A 21,225-nucleotide genomic window follows, 5' to 3' on the forward strand; every position below is an offset into this window, starting at 1 on the left:
TTAGTGACAGCCAGTTGAACGTGATAGGGGTCCAAATGGACACAGGAATGGAAAAGAACAAGTACCGAGCAGTCAGCAAGTTTTTGATTTTAGAGAAAAGTACTCCCCCGGAAATTCATGACCACATGTTACAAGTGTATGGGGATAAGTGCCCTAGCTATTCCACTGTTAAACTGTTATGTATAAGACTGGGAGAACAAGCCTTGATGCTGACCCTAGGTCTGGGTGTCCCTCAACTTCTATCAATGAAGATTCAATCAAGGAGATAGAAAAATGTATTCTGTCAGATAGAAGTATTACTGTTATAGCTGGTTAAACGCCAAGGGTGAAACATGACTCGCAGTGGGGTTGTGATCGGTTTTATTCAGATTTAGAGATGGAGAAATATAGAAATGAAGAAATGGAGAAATGACCCTGAAACAATTACAACAAAATATTAACGGCCATAAATTATATCAATTATACATACATATCAGACGAAGCTTACATATAAAATATATTGGTATAATGGCATCTTACAACACACGTAAATTGTTACAAATTTATCAATTAGTCAGTCATGACATATTCTGTCACGCCAAGGGAGATAATTTCCCACCAACGTTTTGCCCACATACTCACAATTAAAACAATATTTACAAATATACCTAACATATACATCATTCCACAAGTAACATGACATACATTTAAATAAGCATGTCGTAACCCTCAAAGGTTACACAAAAAGTGTACATAAAGATAAAATATGTTTAAACATGCTAATAAGCCTTACCTATTTGTGGAATTGAGCCATGTAATTAAATGTGTAAAAAATAAAATTAAAAACACTTTCACAATTGTTGGTTTTGTTTGTTTGGATAAGAACATTTTGACCAGCCCTAGTACCATATTAGCGGTTGTAGGGATTCCGCATCCAAATAGGCCAGCAATATCTCATGATCATGCTGGTTCTAAGAGCTGTCTAAGATACGGATCAGGTGTTCAGCCTCTGTGGCTGTATTGATTGCCTGTTATCGTACCCCAGTGGCGTGGATCGATGTTCATGCTTCGGGTTACTGGTTCGCCTCGTATTATTACAGGCCTCAATGCAGTAGCACGAATATTGCTGACTTCATCGTTTAACAATAATTCACCCACTTCGGCGGAACAATCTGCAACCTAGATACTGCTTTCAATTCGCAAGGCTAAGCTTTGAGGATACATTGTACATTTTGACTGCAAAGCCAAAGCATACAGAGTCATGCTGAAAACATCTAAATATTTGCAAAGCTGAGGATAAATAAATACCTGACATCTTAGCTAAACTATTTATGAATTTATCACTATATATATATTCACTATGTATTAAATGTAAACGATAATGCTGACATGTATGCAAAATTAGGCAAATACAATGACCAATTTCTGAATCGGGATCAGTTGGTACTAAACATTTTCAGGATGGTATTCTAACAACCACTAAAGATTTCAACCATTTACAGAAGCCAATTAAACAGGAAGCCAATTACACAGGATTATGTATACATAGGAGTGGTGATTTTTGCTTTAGGAGTTCATAGTAGGCGGATGGGATGAAATAGCCTTGATCTCGGTTGATTGATGGCTTGTCACGGCGAATGTGGACCGCTTCTGTTAGTTTTCTTATAGTAAAGTCATGGTGGTTTTTCGAGAGGATTTGGACGTTTTCCCAGTTGATGTTGTGATTAAGGCAGTTGCTGATATGGTCCGAGATGGCTTCCTCGTCATGTATTCTCTGTCAATCATGTTATTATTTTTAACCTACTCATGTATGCAATTGTTGTTACTGTTAATCCTCCACCTACTATATATATTCTGTACCATGTTCATTATTCAGCCTTGATTGACAACAGTATAAGGATCTATGCCGAAACGTCGCCATTTACAGTTGTTATCCATAAATTGTGTCTATTTTGTCATCCGCCAACTTCTAAGAAATACTGTTCAAACAATTTTTAAAAATATCGCTTTCAGCATTGTCCGCAATATAACAGACTGAGTTGCCTCCCATTGACTGTAACATACATGGGCACTAAAAAAGGTCCCAGTGCATTGCCGTTTAATTTGAAATAAACTGAGGTTAGAAGTCACATCAATCTGCAAATTAAATGACTAAAATTGTCTCACTAAATATCTTCTTTGAACTCCATTTTCATTTTAAGGATTGTCAGCTGTCTCCACAACATGGATAGGTCTCTATTCCCTTTGGTCACGGTGCTTTCTTTAACGCCCAACAGTTGTACTATAAACTAACAAACCAGCGAGAGTTTATCTGTTCACGTGAATCGTCGGAAGAGTTTGTCAGTGCAGCATAAATGAGTCTCTGTTTTTCATCAGTGATTGCAATCATATTCCCACGGATTAGTTTCATCTTTCCTGGGTTATTGTAGAGGGGTGTACCAACTCCGAACACTTGGCAAAAATCTTCTCGAATTAGGGTATGGCATTTATACAAGAGACAGTTTCTGTTTATGTCAAAGAATCCTACTGTTCCATTCTCATCCACGATTACCCCATGCCTCAGTGTGACCTTTTTAACTTGCTCTAGAGGCATGGTGTCTTGACAACACCGTTCATGCTTCCCTTCCAACCATACTTGTGTACAGATACCGGAGTGTATGGCACAGGCTGTTACCATTATACTCCAAGTATTGGCTTGCTTATGTATCACGGAGGACATTTCTTCAGAGCTTGCTCCAGTGACCCCTATCTCCATCAAAACACCCAACCCCTTCAGTTCGATATCAGACTCTGTCTCCCAGTACTGTGCCCTGGTATGTGTATTTGCATGTGGCACTGCGGAGAACGATGTTTGAAGTGTGCGACACATACCCTGATGTAGCTCAACGTGTTCATCATCCGAGGTAACGTGACAGCAGGGTTGGTCAATCGCCAGTGTTTGACCTGAAACATCAACATGCATATTCTGAAACACGTATTTGGTATTTGTCAGAGAAGATGTCGAAAATCGAAATGTCAAGTGAACTAACAATTTCAAAACATGGAGTCAACGGTATTCTGTCATCCATATACGCGATTCTGATTGGTCAATCAGATGACCACTTATGATTGAAGGGGCAGTCGGGTAGCCCAGTGGTTAAAGCGTTTGCTCGTCACACCGAAGACCCGGGTTTGATTCCCGACATGGATACAATGTGTGAAGCCCATTTCTGGTGTCCACCGCCGTGATAATGCTGGAATATTGCTAATAGCGGCGTAAAATCATACTCACTCACTCACTTATGATTGAAACAGTCGATTTGACACCTGCATAACCGCGGAATCTAATATATATATATAGAAATGACGTCTTTATAAATATGGGCATTTTAAAATAAGGACATATACAATTATAAGTTACAAAATATAGTGCTACAAATTGTGTGTACACCTCTAGGAAGGCGTCTGCTGACGTCTTCAAAAATGCAAACATAATTAATGTATCACTTATACATGTACAGGACTTACATATCAGAAAAATCGGTGAGTGATTTACATGATTTGTCAGGATGTACACAGCTGTGTTGTCCAGAAGGTAGGCGGGGATCTTTCGAGCTGCAACAGCAAACATATTTCTTTGCATCATAAATGAAAGAGTAACACTATTCTTAAAACATTATAACATTGGCCCACGATATTGAAGTATGTGGATGTAAAACCATAATTTCCTGTTACAGCGTTACCATTATTACCAAAGCGTCAAGTGTGTCTAGAAGTTAATGCTATCTACCTTGTTTCTTTGACTTGAATGATTCAGATGTTAGCTTCTTTTTTAAGTTTTTAAGCACTTTAAGACCTCCTATATGTTTCTCCGGTGAAGCCAGTTGCTCTGGATTCGCGCCACCACTGGCAACGGAACTAAACGTGCTGTAGTTGCTGCCCACGCCACTGTCCATAGAGAATCTACCCAGGGATACGGACTCAAGACCACTGGTGAGGTCCTTCTTTATCTGATAAATATCAATGTCAGGAGAAGAAGATTTCATCACGGTTACTTTACTTCCATGGTAATAGAAATTAAGTAGTGTGCTATCGTCAGAAAAGACAAATATATAATAATTGTTATAATACCACTACGGCTCCCTGATGTTACACTTATGATTAAACTTACTCTACAAGTTTAGGTAAGTGTGTTTTAATGTTTACCATCCTCAAGGCTTCATTTTCCTCTTTCAACTTGTGCAAATCTGCAAGATCGGAAACAAGTTGATAAAGTTAATACAGTTTACATATGCTTTTAAAAAAACAGGGGATACTTAAGCTTGTAAGTACCTTTAAATTACCAAAGTTGTAAGAGATATAACTTTTTAGTAATAGTTGTATGATAACAATGAACGAATTGGGAACACATTGCAACCAGTAGTGAAGTTTTACAGCAGACGCTATGACCGCCAACGATTTAAAGGTTGGTTGGTTGGTTTGGTGTTTTACGCCGCACTCAGCAATATTCCAGCTATATGACGGCGGTCTGTAAATAATCGAGTCTGGACCAGACAACCCAGTGATTAATATCATGAGCATCGATCCACGCAATTGGGATCGATGACATGCATCAATCAAGTCAGCGAGCCTGACCACCCGATCCCGTTAGTCTCCTTTTACGACAAGCATAGTCGCCTTTTACGGCAAGCATTGGTGGCTGAAGACCTATTCTACCCCGGAACCTTCACGGGTCTCGACGATCTTAAAGGACGATAGGGTGTAAGATAGAGAATTTCAAAGTTGACGTTTTGGGATCAGTAGTACGTAATACCGCTTTAGGACGACTACACGAATGGTTGCCAATGTTTTTAATGTCCACGTGAAACCATCTACAGATTACAGCAACGATACCAGGTCACCAACAGCATGTAGTCTTCCTAAAGCCTGGTTTCTTGGCATGTCTTGGCATGTCAATAGTATCGATGCAAGAATGTTGGATTCACGTATTGGGGTGATGGAAAAATCAACATAGATAAGCATGACATGCTTGACTGTGATTCTTTCATCACAAGGGATGCGAAATCTTCGTCCTTAAATAAATATTCAAAAGTATAAAGTGAAAGGCTAAAACGTCATCGTTGCGTTATGACCTCTTCAAATGTTGACTGACAACCCAAGTAGGTGTAACCGATGGTTTGCTTTAGTGCTGTTACTTTACTGCATGCACACAAAAAACCTAAATAAAAACACACCAAAAACCAAACAAAAAAACCCGAAAAGATGAACGTTTGGTGTAAGAAAATTTGTGCATGTGCATAGTTTATATTATTCCTGTGAATGAACTCTGGTCCATGCGGCCTTCATTAATGAATAAACTTGCAATTTGTTTATACCGTAGGTCTCATAATCACTCTATTGCATTAAACGTGTCACAGAATTGTTGAGTGCAGCTTTAGCAGCAGCAATTGTGTTACCAACGATTCCAACATGGCTGGGTAACCAACAAAAGATGACAAAATTGGATGCTGACACGAATTATTTTTTATTGCCTGTAGACAGGACAGCGAGTTAAAAACATTATGAAATCCTTATGTTTAAACTGTTTACTATATATTCTAGAGCCATTAAAATCATCGTTGATTCGGCTGTAAAAATGGAAACTCCATCTGGAAAACGCGTTGATGAAGTTCTGGATCTAATGATTGTGCCCTTGGCAACAGCTTCAACGTTGTGTACACCATTGACATCTGTTGGCTATATGACGATTTGTAAGACGTGGCCGTCTAGCCAGCTGCATGGAGACGGTTGTAATCGTAACTCGCACTCTAATAGCCTTATGCTAGTCTGCAGCAATTGGATTGAGCCTGGTTTTCGAATCAATCGTCCCTGCACTCTTGTCGTTGACCTGGGACACTCTGAAAGGGGTCCATGGTCGACTTTTGGGTTTGTTGGTACCTGTTCCATAGTCTGCTAATCACAGACTGTTAAACTCTGACTTCTGCCAGTTTCCTGCATGTTAATGACCCGTACACCCTCTGAGCATTGTAGACGCCGCATTGCTCGTTCATATACAAACAATGCATGAAATCAAGTAAATCACAACTGTATGATGTTGTTGTTGTTTGTGTTTAACGCCTCACTCAGCAATATTCCAGCTATATGACGGCGGTCTGTAGATAATCAAGTCTGGATCAGGCAATCCAATGGTTGACATCATAACAATCGATCCACGGAAATGGGATTCGATGACATGCATCAACCAAGTCAGCAAGCCTGACCACCCAATCCCATTAGTCGCCTCTTACGACAAGCATAGTCGCCTTTTACAGCAAGCAGGCCAATTGTAGATAGACTCTACACGACGGAAACCAAAATATAGGGCTTACCGTTCTCAAGGGACTTTATGGTTTCCCATAAATGTTCTTCTGGCTTGTGGCGGACTCCCTCCGACACCTGTAAAATATATTTTGAAAAAAGGTGTTGACGGGATATTTAAGCACATACTAATCACTGTCTTCACATCTTTACGGGGGCGGTCGGGTAGCCAAGTGGTTAAAGCGTTCGCTCGTCACGCCGAAGACCCGGGTTAGATTCCCGACATGGGTACATTATGTGAAGCCCATTTCTGGTGTCCCCCGCCGTGATATTGCTGGAATATTGCTAAAAGCTGCGTAAAGCCAAAACTCACTCACTCACTCAAACTTTTGATGAAATGTTTGCAGCGTTGTGCAATTTCAAAGTTAAACACCCTTACTTATATATTCGAGTATGAGACCCGGCAAACGATATATATCTTTAAGGAATATAAACGGAATCCAACGGGTATGTCCAACTTGTATGGCTTAATCAGTAAACCATCACATCACTATTTCTGCGATGAAAAGGCCCTGAGTATGCCATGCTGATTACAACTTGAGACTGTGGCTGACTCTGTGTCATCTTGACCTAACGATGTTCTTACTATCGTCCACTGAGTTGTGCTCAACTTTCCCTGGCCGTCGTGATATCGTTGTAATAACGTTGATAAAATCACTAAATTAATCATGATACTAATATAAAACGAAGAAAATATCTTATTTATAGTGTTTAAAAATTAATAATATTTTAGGATATTTTTTGTACCAGGTGTATAATGTTGAAAATAAAATATATTGTGATTACCTCTGTTTGTGAATCTAGGTGGATGTCACTTCGCGAGTTTTTATTTTCAACTTCAGGAATTGGCGCACCGCCTAAAACAAAAGATGCACATCTTGTTTATTCTTCTTCACATAAAAACACAAGGGGGTTAATAACGGTTGATTATAACACCTTCCGTCAGCACAAGCTGAGGAACATTGAAAAACTTTACCACTTTTGGCTATCCTCCAAAATCATGGTGGCGTGCCCTGATGGAAATTCTATACATTCTGACTACGACTTACATTGTTGGTAGGTTAGTTTAACCACAAATAAGTAGTGAGTTAGGTGTATAAGAAATGTGACAACGTGTACTGCAGGTTGCTTGGGTGTCTATAATTTGACTGTTTCATAATTTGACATGAAGTACCCGGGATGAATGTCCATGATTTGCCAGAGAGACCAGGCACAGGAGGGCAGTCTTGGCAGTTGGTCACCATATTGATTACACCCATTGACCATGTCCCTGCTTCTAGTTTCTTTTTCCATTCTTCTAATGTAGCTGTGAAAGAGCAAGTGTCCATCCCCCTGGTGATGTAAGGGAACACAAATATGATATAAAGATCAGACAATGGTTCTGAAATGCAGAAACCTAACTCCATTACATAACAACATTTTTTGTAACCATTCCATAGCTATTTCGAATTACCCTTTGAATTCCTTCCTTTCCTTCTTCATGTCACATATTATGGCCGAAATACCATCTGGAGGAATATACAGTGTCACGATACCAACGTTTCATTTGGTATCATTGCTATGATAGAAACAAATCAAAATCATATGTAGACATGAAATTTCAGAATATATGAAAATACAGAGGCGGAGCTTAACACTTTTTCAGGTGTAAATATAACAGGTATATACATACAATTTTACGTTAGGTGATTTATCAAAAAAGTTAATATAATCAGTATTAACCAAAAGAGAGAGAGAAAGAAAAACATACATATGAAAATATGTAGCATTTGTAAAGTTGAAATAAGCAAAACAGACAGCAATGGTGCAGTAGCAATGAAAACAAGAAAACAGCGTTATCACTATCCCTCGCCATGGGGCATATTAGAATTTTTTTTTGGTTCATATAGTAGTGAGTATGAAGTTTTAAAAATGAGTCCTAAAAAACCTTAAGAATAAATAGGCAGTAAGGTCGTTCTATATTATCAGACAAAAATGATTTAATCTAAAATTAATACACACAAAAATTCCCTCCTCGGAAAAAATAACTCAGTATTGATAAGTGTCTCTGAGAAGAGCTAACTTCAGTAGTTTCTGGGAAAACTTGTCCCAAATGCTCACACTATCGACGGCGTAAAATTTAATGGATCAAGGGCAATTACACTGTCAAAAAACATTTACGGGACTCTTACGGGATTCTTGACAAGAATCTCTTAGATAAGAATGTAAACTTTCAGTTATGTAACTTCATTAGTTTCTGAGAAAACGTTGTCCCCATTTCACACTGTATGCACTAATTTTCGAACTTATTTGCGATCGTGACCAGTAACATCAGTGTGTATCATTTTATTTCTCTAACTTGACTAGTTTTTGAGAATATTTGTCCACAATGAGAAGCGCAGGGAGGGACGGCCGAACCCCGTTCCTATAATAAAAGATCGACGAGTTCAACAAGGACATGAGGGCAAAATGTCAGTTTGAAGTTACTATAAAGCTAATATAGATGAGTTTGAAGTCAGTCTGTATGTATAAAATATCGCGTGTGTCCCACGTTTGGCTTTGGACACTACACCGCCACCTCCAAATGGTACAGTTTCCTGGACGAAACAAGAAGCAGTGCGTTCTTTCCTTCCAATATTTTCAGTAGCCCAGTATCTTCTAAGTTTCTTCAGTTTATCTAAAATGATTTGGCAAGAGTATTTCGTGTTCGAATTCTAATCTATTTTTTCAGTTCTAATACAGTATATATTGGCATAGTTTCGTTTGCTTCTCAGTGTACTTTTCAAATCTCAGGATATTATCCAGACTCTAGTTGACAGATGTGCCTCGCGCACCATAAGATTTTGATACATCAGAAATTTGAACTACAATTATACATCATGGATAAAATACAACCCTGAATACATTTTATCATATTATTTAGCAGATACTTATGATGTATGAAGTTTTCGGGATACCTTGCAATCTGTATCTGATCCTCTGTTTCCATGACAAGTAATGTCGGTCCTGATATCTCCAGTCTTCTGGCAACCTCCCGGATCAGTGTCCTCCCACCGCTTGATGGCGCTGTTCTCACAGTAACATCTTTCTTGTCTATGTTCTCGATCAGTATACAGAATTGTTCATAAGTCAGGAAATAAAGACTTTCAGTATTGTCACAGAACACAGAAGATGTAATTGCAATTGATGCAGCAAACGCTCGTGTAATGCATTTCCATTTTTCGTTTGGCATTTTCAAAGACTCTGGAATGTAACGTTTTTGATTTTGTTCTATTAGCCTCTTCAGGAAGCCCTGAAAGTTATCTGTGGTATTGATGTCCCGTTCTGTAACCACGCCATACAAAACGGTTACATGTTCTTTACAATATGAACGTATACCCACAGTTACCTCTCTCGCAAGTGTTAAGCAGTATGTATCTGTTTCATCCACATGTTCACTGTTGTCTTGGACTAGTGTCAATATGGTAACTGGCATGTTCTCAACAATCATGCATACATCTAGAATGGAATCAGCTGGTTGAGGGGATGCCTTTTGTTGTGAAAACCCTCCACAGATGAAAAGGTTCTTGGAAACAAAGAAAAGTCCATTTCTTGAAAGCTCTTGGAGACGTTGATGCAGACACCTGTTAAGCACGGTGTTACTTGGATATGTAGCATCTTTAAGAGAACAAGATGAAAGATCATTAGCGTTAACTTTGTGAACTTCTTGGTGTTTTCTAGACTTCAGTCAACTCAAGTAAACACCATGAAGACTCTATTACCCATCTACCCATCCATATAATAACCTCATCACGTTTGGTATTTTAACTTCAATGTTTAAACTAAGGGTAATGGATAATTGATGGATTCATTTATCCAAAGCACTCTAGCCGCCAGTAGTCAATGTGAAATCTATAAGCTTAGTTGGCACACAATGAAAACTGAAACAATATTACCTTTCATCATATGGCTGTGAATTTTACAGATGCTTGATCCTATCTGCTTCACTGTTGGTCGATTTTGGACAAGGGAAGCGATGGTGACAATGTTCTCCTGCTTCGTATCAATGCATTCTGTCATCAACAATGAAAGTAGGTGCATAATTTATCATAGATATATAATTAATACCGGTTTATCAGTTTTAGAATTATAGATTTTCTTATTTTATAGGCCCTGAAAATGCTCCCTTACAGGTCTTATGTTTTTTTAATCAATAATACCTTCCAAAAATGCATCATGGATCAATTGTAATATTTTGGGGTATTATTTTATTGAGGTATTTTAATATTAATCTAGTTATCCAATCGATAATGTTACGGAGTTTTTAAAAGTTAGACTTGTATGATACTATCATTTTAACAATAAAAGAGTTCTGTAAGTCATTGTTCATACTATGGGGTTACACATTGAATACTGCCAATCCAAGTTCCCGGGCATGGGGCTATTGCCATGCATAATCCGCGGATTGGTCAGTTCCTTAGATTACATATCACATATACATGATGTATCTGATATGGTCATCATAAGTAATATAACATAATTACACATCTATCCCAATCAACTAACCGTTTGTTAATGATTATATCTTAATAAAATCTAGGACCTATGTTTTTTGTATAAAACACGAACCTCTCATCGTCAGATGTGTGATAGATGATTGTGACATCACAGTTTTTCTGAAAATAATGAAAGAGTTAATTACAAGTATAACAAACACATGACATTATGTCGCCATGGTATATGGCACAGTTTCTATCAGGCAGTGTTGGATAATTCTAACAGCTAAAGACGGTACTAAAACGACTGCCAGCTCATATTTGCACAGTTGTTAGGCTAAACTCTTCATGAAGTATTCACAAATATCTAATGCATGACAATACATGTCATTTCGGACGCAAAGGTTTGTGCCAGCCACATACTTTTAGTAATAACTACTTGACATGTATACATACAATGACATTTTAAAACACGTGTCAACATCTTTGCCCCATCACACTATCAAAGTAAATTTAAGGTCAATTTTGACCAAGTTTTTGGTAGTGTAACATACGGTCAAAAACGTTTATGGAACAGAAACCGATCCTAAATCTCATCAAATTTAAATTAACTTGGATGTAATCATAAAGCAAGAATTCTCAGTCTTGTATCCTGCCTTTGAATGAGTGAGTGTTATCATTTTACATCGCATCGGCAATATTGGAGCCATATCGCGATGAGAACAAGTTCATAATTATGAAATTCAAGACGACAAAGAAAGGTAAATATCACAAACCTAAGCAATATTAAAACAAAGAATGTTTCACTCAATCAATTAATAGAAAGTAAAACCAGGCTACAGACCACTGGCACACACTAACTGGGGATCATGGGGACTTACAGTGCTTTTGCTTCCTGCATGATTCCCAGTAGGATTTATGCCATCTCTTTGGTCACGAGCAGTTGTATGCAATGTTAACCAATATTAAAAAATCAAAGCACAATCAAGGAATTAAAACACTAGCAGATATTAAATGCTTCAATATAGATGGACTCACGTGCCACCGTCAGGGGACAAAACTTTTACACTACTTTAACCCCTCGAGTGGCAACTCCTTCATTAATCTCAGTTGACAATAATACCCCACTATTGTAAAACAAGTCAAGATTTAGCAAATAGAATTATTTCTTTTGAAAGTGTTAGTGTTAGGTCTACCTCCGGTGTGACTAGTTGCCAAGGTAGTAGAAAGATCAATATTAGCTGCGACAATGTGTGTCTTAATTCTGAACGATAGATGGTGAACAAGTTTTGGTTTTGATGGAAATAATGTTTCATTACATGCTGGATTCGAAGGATTGGGATGTAATGTCACATTTTGCAAATTAATTCGACATTGTTCGAGGTGAGGTTAGGTGAAGTGAAATGGGGTTTAACGTCGCGTCCAAGATTATTGCATTTTTATAGCGACGTGCATGCACGTGTATGTGTGTGTGTGGCTGCTTGTACTAGTTCGATCCCCAGCCGCTTCATAGTGCTAGCACACTGTGATACCATGCCGCAGTTTAACATGAATACCCCACTCAGACACAGGATACTGACTTCGAGCTGACCAGTCCTTTTTTTAGCCCCTTAATGCCGAGCGCCAGACAGGGTAACGACAAGTACCATCTTTTAACATCTTTTGGTATGAAGCGGCTGGGGATCGAACCCCGGACCTTCCGCTCTCCGGGCGGACGCTCTACCTCTAGACCACGTAGGCGGTCGACATTGTTTGAGAGACGGCTCATCAAACTCTACATATAAGCTATCAATTGGTGATGTTCTAAAGGCTCCAAGATAAAGTCGCAGGCCTTGATGATGTACGGAATCTCATAATTGTAAATTGCTTTTACATGCCCCGCCATAAATGATGGAACCATAATCGAGTTTGAAACAGATGAGAGATCGATATAAATGAAGGAGGGATGTCTCACCCCATTTGAATATGGAACTAACTTCGACAAGTCAATTGCCTTCAGACATTTAGTCTTTAAATATATTAAAAGGATTATCAAAAATAATACCCAAGAACTTGGCATCCTTAACAACTTTAATAGGAAAGCCAGCCAAACATGGTTTAGGGTCCTATTGCGGTTTATATTTGCAACAAAAATGGATACAGTTTGTCTTGGCCTCAGACAATTTAAACCCATTGGCCATTGACCATTTCTGAATTGTATCGATACATAATTGTATGCCACGAAGGAGGAAAATTCCCCGACGTCCATATTTGGTCAAATATATCTAAAAGGGTTTCGAGACATGATTTAGGCAAATGTTTCAGGAACTGATAGTGAATATTATCAGTGAATATTAAAATGGTGAACAGAAGATTTTGATCCTTTGCCTTTGTTTTTTTTTTTATCATGTTCCAGCTCTGCGACACAGGTGTGCGGGAATTTATTTTGGAGACAGTTCCTCCAACATTGACGTATATATTGTTTATAAACCCGTCTGGCCTTTGCATTTGTAATTTGGGATGTCGGCGGAAGTACTTTTCCGCTTTCTTCGTACACTTCCGAGCCTGTTTGCATTCGTTAGTAAACTACGGTTTGCGATTATGAGGATTTGCAGAGGACTTGTTTAATCAGCTGGATCATTGAGCTGATCTGAAAACAATTGAATCGGATCTTCAATATGTGAGTGGTCAGGGGTTTATTTTGCAGTACATAATATTTCATGCAATGACCAATTGGGCTTTGTAAAATTCCATCTGGATGAAGAGGAATCAGAATTCGGGTTCACAGCTTTAAGAATGTTAGGAAAGTGATCACGATGTATGTTCCACTGAATCATCATTACAGATACATAAATTATTATCAGAAATTAATTCTTCAAGTAGTTTCCCTTTATTGTTTGTGGTCACATCTCCCCATAGAATGTTGTGCCGATTCAGATCACCCACAATGACGCATGGCTTAGGGGGCTGATCATAGAGATTTCACAAACCAGCTTGTCGAAGCACAGTGAATGGAGAAATATACAAGGTACACAGAGTAAAGACAATGTTCAAAGTTAAACGAACAGCAAACCCTTGAAGATTTGAATTGATACCAGGATAGCCAACCCTCAAGTTGCTTTGTCAATTGGCGTGAGTTCGTACGTGCGTGCGTGCGGGATAACAATTCGACTGCATAATATCAAATTTATCTGTACTTTTAAGGTATACTGAAGAACCAAAGTTCCTGTGACATTTAATGAGATTTAATGCAAAGTTATTGTCATAATGTAATGAATGAATGCTGTTCAATATAGTCAAGTAGTAAGGCTGTTTGCCTATTGCTGATGCTGTGTACATGTCGTCGTGTGTGATTTTGTTTGTCTGCCATTCCGCTCCGGTTCAACAGTTGAATGCACCCGGTTCATACTTTTTTATGTAACCACGTGCTGTCCGTGTGCGTGTGTTGACAAACTGCCATGCCTTACCTATGACTATGAGGATGAACAAACTGCCATTAAATGGTCTGAATAACTGCCGAGGACTTCTTCGTCTTCTTTTCATGGTCCCACGAGAAGGGATATGTAAGTACAGTGCCTAATTATGAACTTTGACAGTAATGACAATGATTTTCCCTTTGAAACACGGTCGCGCTCGCAAGACGGACACCCCGTCCGGTTTTCGTCCAGGCGCAGACGACCACCTGCCTATTTGTCAGATTATGTAGTTGGCATGAATCATGAACTTGATGAAATAATGACCACACGATCGGAAATAAATGTGGGAAGTGCACGTTCTACTAGTTCTTCCCTTTTGTCAAGACTAAGTGATAAGCAAACTGTTGAACTTGAGCCAGTAAAACGTAAACATGAACTTGATGAACTTAAGAAGCAGTTAGAAGAAGATATATAGAGATATAGCTGTTCATATTAAGCATATCAAGGTTGAAGCATCTAAAACTAGACATGGGCTAGAGATATTGGAGAGAACTATCAAGAAAGAAAAAGGAATGTAGGATGTCACAGGTTGCTAAAGAAAGAAACTTAAGAGAAGCTGAGAATAGGTATAAAGAAGCAATGTTAATTTCATCAATGGATAGGATAAAGGAGTGAGACATCCTATCCCAGGGAACTTAACACTGAGGTCACATACCCAATGCAGTTTAGTGACCAAGGTGAACCAACCACTGATAGACATATCAAGCGTGAAATTGAACATTCATATGTAGACCATAATCACACTCTCCGTCCAAGTGCTGATGTGTTTGCACCTAGACAGATAAGGATTCCCATGTCAATCAATCACCTGCCATTGTACCTCAGCCCACACTCGCTTCAGATGTTCCCAGTGTTGAATTGCCAATGAATGCCATGCTGATTTCATCTGTGTATGGAATTCCTAAACCTACTCTACCAGAATTCAAGAGTGGTAAGGAACGAGACTTTATCTTACTGGAGATGGCACTTGAGACACTAGTTGATGTTCATCCACACCTGACTGAAACTTACAAGTATCAACTATTATTGGATAAACTTGGTTATAAACAGCTTGCTGAGGCCTTCACCCTACTCCCTATACAAAAGCTGTGCAGGAATTGCAACGCACATATAGTAGTGCGGGACAACTGATTCAGAGTGAGATAAGTGCCTTGCCTAACAGTCCACCAATTAGGTTTGGAGATTATGATGCCTTTGAGAACTTTACCTTACGTATACAGTCGTTGGTTGGGATGTTGAAATCCATGCAGAGTGGAGCTGAACTATATTGTGCTTCACATGTGTCAACTCTGATCACCAAGCTTCCACATGGGATGCGTGATAACTTTACAGAGTACTGTATCAAACAGGGACTGTATGATTCTGGTTCTAATGCAACATACAATTTGACCCACCTTGACCAGTGGTTACAGCTAAAATCAAGGGCCAAGAAATTATCTTATCAAGCAGTGCCTAAAAGTGACTCGATGAAGTCTGATAAGCGAATGTTTCGACGAACAGTTGTCTCTAGCCAACAAAGTAAGGAAACAAGTTCTGCATCAACATTCTACACTGGCAGACAACAGGGTCAACAGGTGAAGGTCAAACCAAAGTAAAAGGGCTACTGTCCTAAATGTATATCAACGGATCATTTTCTGAATACATGCCCAGAGGTTAAGAAACTTTCTGATTTGGAAGTTGAATCTTGGTTGAGAGATTGATGTTTTCGATGTGCAAGAAAACATAAACCAGAGGACTGTAACCTAAAGACACCATGTCAACTATGTACCGAGTTGCATCTCACTGCCCTACATGATGCATGCAGACATATGACTGCACAGAAGGTGATGTTTTCAAAGACCTCTTCCTCGCCTGCAGAAGTATATCTTGATCAGCCATCCAAACCCTTTAGTACCATGTTGAAAGCTGTTGAGGTTACTTTGTACGGACACGGCCGAAGCATGAATGCTTACACAATCCTTGATGACGGATCTCAAAGAACCATGATTCTTGATTCCGCTGTGAAGTCTCTTGATCCTTTGGAGAAACCAGATACCATTTTGCTTACAACAATTCTGCGTGAGCCATATGTGTGCAGTGGACAGTCTGTGAATCTTCAGGTATCTGCAAAGGATATGCCAGAAACAAGATACAATGTGCTAAATGCCTTCACATCGAGCAACTTGTCTTTATCTGAATATACATACCCAGTGGCTGAACTCCAGAAACAGTAGGCACATATCAGAGACTTACCTTTGCCCCATACTGACAATGCAATATTCTGATTGGTTCAGACTTGGCTGAACTGATCGTACCTCAAGAGCCAGTTAGAAGTGGACCAAGTGGTTTTCCAATTGCTGTGCATACCAGACTGGGCTGGTCACTTCAAGGAACACACAATGTACAGCAGCAAGTTAGGACCCAAACAGTATTATTCACTGAATTGGAATCTACTAGTCTCATGACTGACGTTCAGGCATTGTGGAAAATGGATGTGATGCCTTATCTGAAGAAGGATGAATGGTGTCTACCGATATGCAACTCCATTGTTAAGATTCGATGACACAGTGTTTGAGGCTTCAAAAGAAGATATGATCCAAACACTTCAACGTATGGAGCGCCGTTTACTGAATCATCCAGCAAGGGCAGAAATTCACAGTGATCTTGTTCACAAGTTAGTTGATGATGGACTAGTACAAGTTATTAGTGACGAGGAGGACAGGAAGACTTCCGAGTCATGGTACATTCCTCATCATGTTGTGGAACAAAATGGTAAACACAGGTTGGTGTTTAATTGGTCTTATGAACATGACAGTAAAAATCTCAGTAATAAATTGTTACCTGGACCACAGTTGGGACCATCCCTACTTGGAGTTCTTTTGACATTTCGACAGCATTCTGTTGCCATTGCTGGGGACATAAAGGCTATGTTCCATCAAGTGCGACTTTTGCCGAGGGACAGATTGCATCTTTGTTTTCTGTGGCGTGACATGAGATGTCATGGTGCACCAAACATTTATGAATGGCAAGTACTGCCATTTGGAACAACGTGCAGTCCAGTATATGCTACTTACGCCCTACAGTGGCATGTAAAGAACCACAGGTCAGGCAAAGGACATGTCAAGAGATCTGTTATGGAAGCTTTCTATGTCGACAACTGCCTGGACAGTGTGCCAACTAGTGAAGATGCTAGAACCTTGATCCATGATATTGGGAATCTGTTGGATGATGGGGGATTTCATGTTCGACAGTGGACCCGTAATGATGCTTCTGTTGTGCAAGATGTCCCATCCAAGGACCGTTCAGATTCGTGCGAGATGTGGCTGAACAGGGGTGGAGATGATCAGTCTGAGAGAACCTTACGTTTGTTGTGGTACATCAATACTGATGAGCTGGGTTACAAGCAGAAGCAAACAGAATATGCTTCACTGACCTTGAGAGTGATTTATCACATACTTGCAGGCCAACACGATCCTATTGGATTTTTGGCGCCTTTCTTAGCCGTAGCTAAGTGTATTGTTCAGGACCTGTTGGCTGTTAAGAGAGACTGGGATGCAACTATTGAACAAGGTGTCCTATATGACAGATGGATGACTTGGATGAGTTGCAGCTTCCAAATGTCAGTGAAGTGCGACTTCTACGTTGTTATGCTACATTGAGAACTGACCCTAAAGGAACAATGCGGGAAATTCATATTTTCTGTGATGCGTCCGAGTGGACATATGAAGCTGTTGTATACATGAGGACTGTTGATGATGGTGATATTCATGTCACTTTTCTGCAAGCACGTATGAGACGCGCACCAAAGCGCCAGTTGTCCATGCCCCGGTTGGAGTTATGTGCAGCTCTTGCAGGAGCTCAATTGTCAGATGTATTGTCCAGTGAACTTACATTGCAAATCCACAGAAGCATGCTTTGGAGTGATTCAACAACAGTATAGACATGGATCAAATCTGACTCTTGTCGCTATAAAGTGTTTGTGGGAACACGTGTTGTGGAGATACAGACCCTTACTGAATCCTCTCAGTGGTATTACATCAACACTGCATCCAATCCAGCAGATGACTTGAAAGGCAAGGAATTGATAGATATAAGTGATGATCAATCCCAATGGTAAATGGTCCTACCTTCTTCCATCTATCTCCTGACCAGTGGCCGATTGAAATTCAGCCAGACACTGTAGATGACAGTGAAGTGAAAACAAGGTGCATGCTGTCTGCATCGAATGTTGATCTAACTGTTGATCCCAACAGTTGTACAGATTGGAATGATCTTGTCACCAAGACTATGCAGGTGCTTCATGGGGCGGCTGATGATGCTGATACCAGAACACAAACTGAAATGCATCTCTACAGCCTTGCACAGCGACAGTGCTTTCCAGATGCGTTTACTACATTGGAATTTGGGAATCTCGTACCTTCCAGTAGTAGGTTGTTGAAGCTTGATCCTGTTTATGATTGAACCTACAAGGTTATCCGTGTAGGCGGAAGACTACACAGATCTGAAGACTTACCTGGAGACGTGAAGCACCCTGTAGTGTTGGATCCAAAGCATGCCATGACCCAACTCCTCATAAAGGAGTATGATGAAAGACTTAAACACTGTGGACCTGAACGGGTACTTGCGGAAATGAGAAGAACTTTCTGGATCATACATGGAAGGGAGGCAATTCGCAAGTATCAAGTGCAGAACATGCCAGAAATGGAGAGGCAAGCCAGAAGCTCCCAAGATGGCTGATTTGCCATCAGCACGACTTCGATTATTCAAACCAGCTTTTTATTCAACTGGCATTGACTGTTTTGGCCCTCTGACGGTGAAGATTTGCTTAAATTGAAGGCATTTTGAACTCTAAACCATTGGGTTATGTGTCTAGTGATGTGCGTGACATAGACCCCATTACTCCGAATGTTCTGCTGATGAGACGTCTGGATCAATCCCTTCCACAGGTGGTCTACACTGCCAGTGAAATCAAAGGAAGGCGCAGGTGGCGCCATAGTCAAGTCCTTGCAGATCACGTGACTGATCAGACTCCCAGAATTCCCAGATGGTAACTGATTATCTGTGCCTTGAAATGTAACTTTTATATTGTATTGCCAATGACTTGTTTTGGTGCCATTGAACAGAACTGACATTAATGCAGCTTGCCTTCATGATAATTTTGACTATGCCTAAAGGGAATTACTTTATTCATTTTCCAAATTTTGTTCCAAATTTCGGGGAGGCTTTGTCATAAAGTAATGGATGAATGAATGCTGTTCAATAATAGTAAGAATAGTAAGGCTGTTTGCCTATTGCTGATGCTGTGTACATGTCGTCGTGTGTGATTTCGTTTGTCTGCCATTCCTTTTCGGTTCAACAGTTGTATGCACCCGGTTCATACTTTTTTATGTAACCACATGCTGTCCGTGTGCGTGTGTTGACAAACTGCCATGCCTTACCTATGACTATGAGGATGAACAAACTGCCATTAAATGGTCTGAATAACTGCCGAGGACTTCCTCGTCTTCTTTTCAGTTATGTTTTTTACCAAATCTGAAACAATTTCGGTTTGCAACAGATGAAAGACTCCTGTAAGTGTTCAAATGGTATAATTTGCCATACTGACTTCAGAAAATGCTTGATTTCATGAAAAAAAGCATGAACATGCCAAAATGTCAATTTACAAATCTTAGGGTGTGTGTCCACTTCTGGTTGCGAGGCAAGCAACACATCTTTGTCTCATGGAATGGACCAGGTGTCGCACAGTGTCGCACAGTCCTGTGGGATATTCGTCCCTATCTGCTGGAGCATGTTTCGAAGTTCCTGGAGTGTCTGTGGAACACATGGTTGATGTCGAAGGCACCGATCCATCTCATCCCACATGGGGAGCGAGCTGGCCAGGGGATGACATTCATGTTGTTTTGTTGAAGAGATTCCTGAACGAGCAATATGAGGCCGGGCGTTGTCATTATGACAGGTAATGCCTGGGCAATGACGACGCTAAAAACAGTAGAACAACAGGGCAGACGATCTCAACGCAGTACCCCTGTCATTGAGATTTCCCTCTACCACCATCAAATGGGTCCTCTGTCCTGCTGTAATGCCACCATATACCACAACGCTGCCGCCCCCAAACCGGTCTTCTTCCATGACACAATGATTGACGTAATGTTCACCTCGACGTCGGTACACTCGAATCCGTCCATCACTGTGGCTGAGGTGAAAACGAGACTCGTCAGTGAATAGAACTTGTCCCCACTGCATGGCCGTCCAGCGTAGACGCTGTCTGCACCACTGTAGACGTGCTTGACGGTGGTTTCCTGTCAAAATGGCACGTCTGGCGGGTTTTCTGGCGACAATCCCTGCACATCTGAGGCGGCGACGTACGGTCTGTGAAGATATTCGTCGAAGGCCAGGGATGCTTCTTGCAGTCACTGTTGCTGGCTGGAATCGATTTCGTAGGTGTGTTGTTCGAATCCAGTTGTCTTGTCAATTATTGGTTACGCGTGGCCTGCCACTCCGAGGATGGTCTCTGACTGTATTGGTCTGTTGCCAACGTTGCCCTACACACCAAATGGTGTTTCTGTGGACGTTAAATTGTCTTGCTACATCACGTTGACTCGATCCTGCTTCAAGCATACCAATGGCTCGCAGACACTCATTTTCGGACAGTCGTGGCATTTCGTAATGTTGAATAATTGCGTACTTTTGTTGTTTTTCTTAGTGGTTGTTGTCAGCACGATGCTAAACAATGCATATGGAATCCCGTTAACGCACATGTTTTTATACCCATAGTGAAATGCATGGGGCTTGTATAAAAGTCAACTTTGGCATGGAATGCATCTTTTTCTGTAGCAGTTGCGTTTTTGTGACTTAAATATTGAAAACCAATGATGTCACAGGAACTTTTGTTGTTGAGTATATGTTTCCTGAAGACTGAAGGCAAGCACTTTAAAATCCTGTATCAATAATTGAATGCCATTAAATATATGTCTACGTCCTCTGCAGTGCCATTGAAGTATAGTAGGTGAATGAATCATGGT

The 21,225-nt window shown here is 40.1% G+C and overlaps 1 protein-coding gene across 3 annotated transcripts in view; it reads right to left on the reverse strand.

The window, feature by feature from the left end:
• Positions 1-343: 343 nt before the first annotated feature.
• LOC124145964 overlaps positions 344-21,225 on the reverse strand; it is a 43,191-nt gene continuing 22,309 nt past the window's right edge. For 2 of the 3 annotated variants that reach the window (XM_046515958.2, XM_046515959.2), the window contains exons 4-13: positions 10,903-10,949; positions 10,230-10,346; positions 9,252-9,951; positions 7,490-7,647; positions 7,102-7,172; positions 6,327-6,393; positions 4,165-4,205; positions 3,749-3,968; positions 3,487-3,573; positions 344-2,922 (exon numbers count right to left, since the gene is read on the reverse strand). In XM_046515958.2, the coding sequence (XP_046371914.1) occupies positions 2,261-2,922; positions 3,487-3,573; positions 3,749-3,968; positions 4,165-4,205; positions 6,327-6,393; positions 7,102-7,172; positions 7,490-7,647; positions 9,252-9,951; positions 10,230-10,346; positions 10,903-10,949 (2,170 nt within the window). In that variant the 3' untranslated portion in view covers positions 344-2,260. The remainder of the gene's footprint in view (positions 2,923-3,486; positions 3,574-3,748; positions 3,969-4,164; positions 4,206-6,326; positions 6,394-7,101; positions 7,173-7,489; positions 7,648-9,251; positions 9,952-10,229; positions 10,347-10,902; positions 10,950-21,225) is intronic. The other variant, XM_046515960.2, reaches the window with a different exon arrangement.

This window comes from Haliotis rufescens, unplaced genomic scaffold (assembly GCF_023055435.1).
Source record: "Haliotis rufescens isolate VD_foot unplaced genomic scaffold, xgHalRufe1.0.p SCAF_9, whole genome shotgun sequence".
Classification (NCBI taxonomy): domain Eukaryota; kingdom Metazoa; phylum Mollusca; class Gastropoda; order Lepetellida; family Haliotidae; genus Haliotis; species Haliotis rufescens.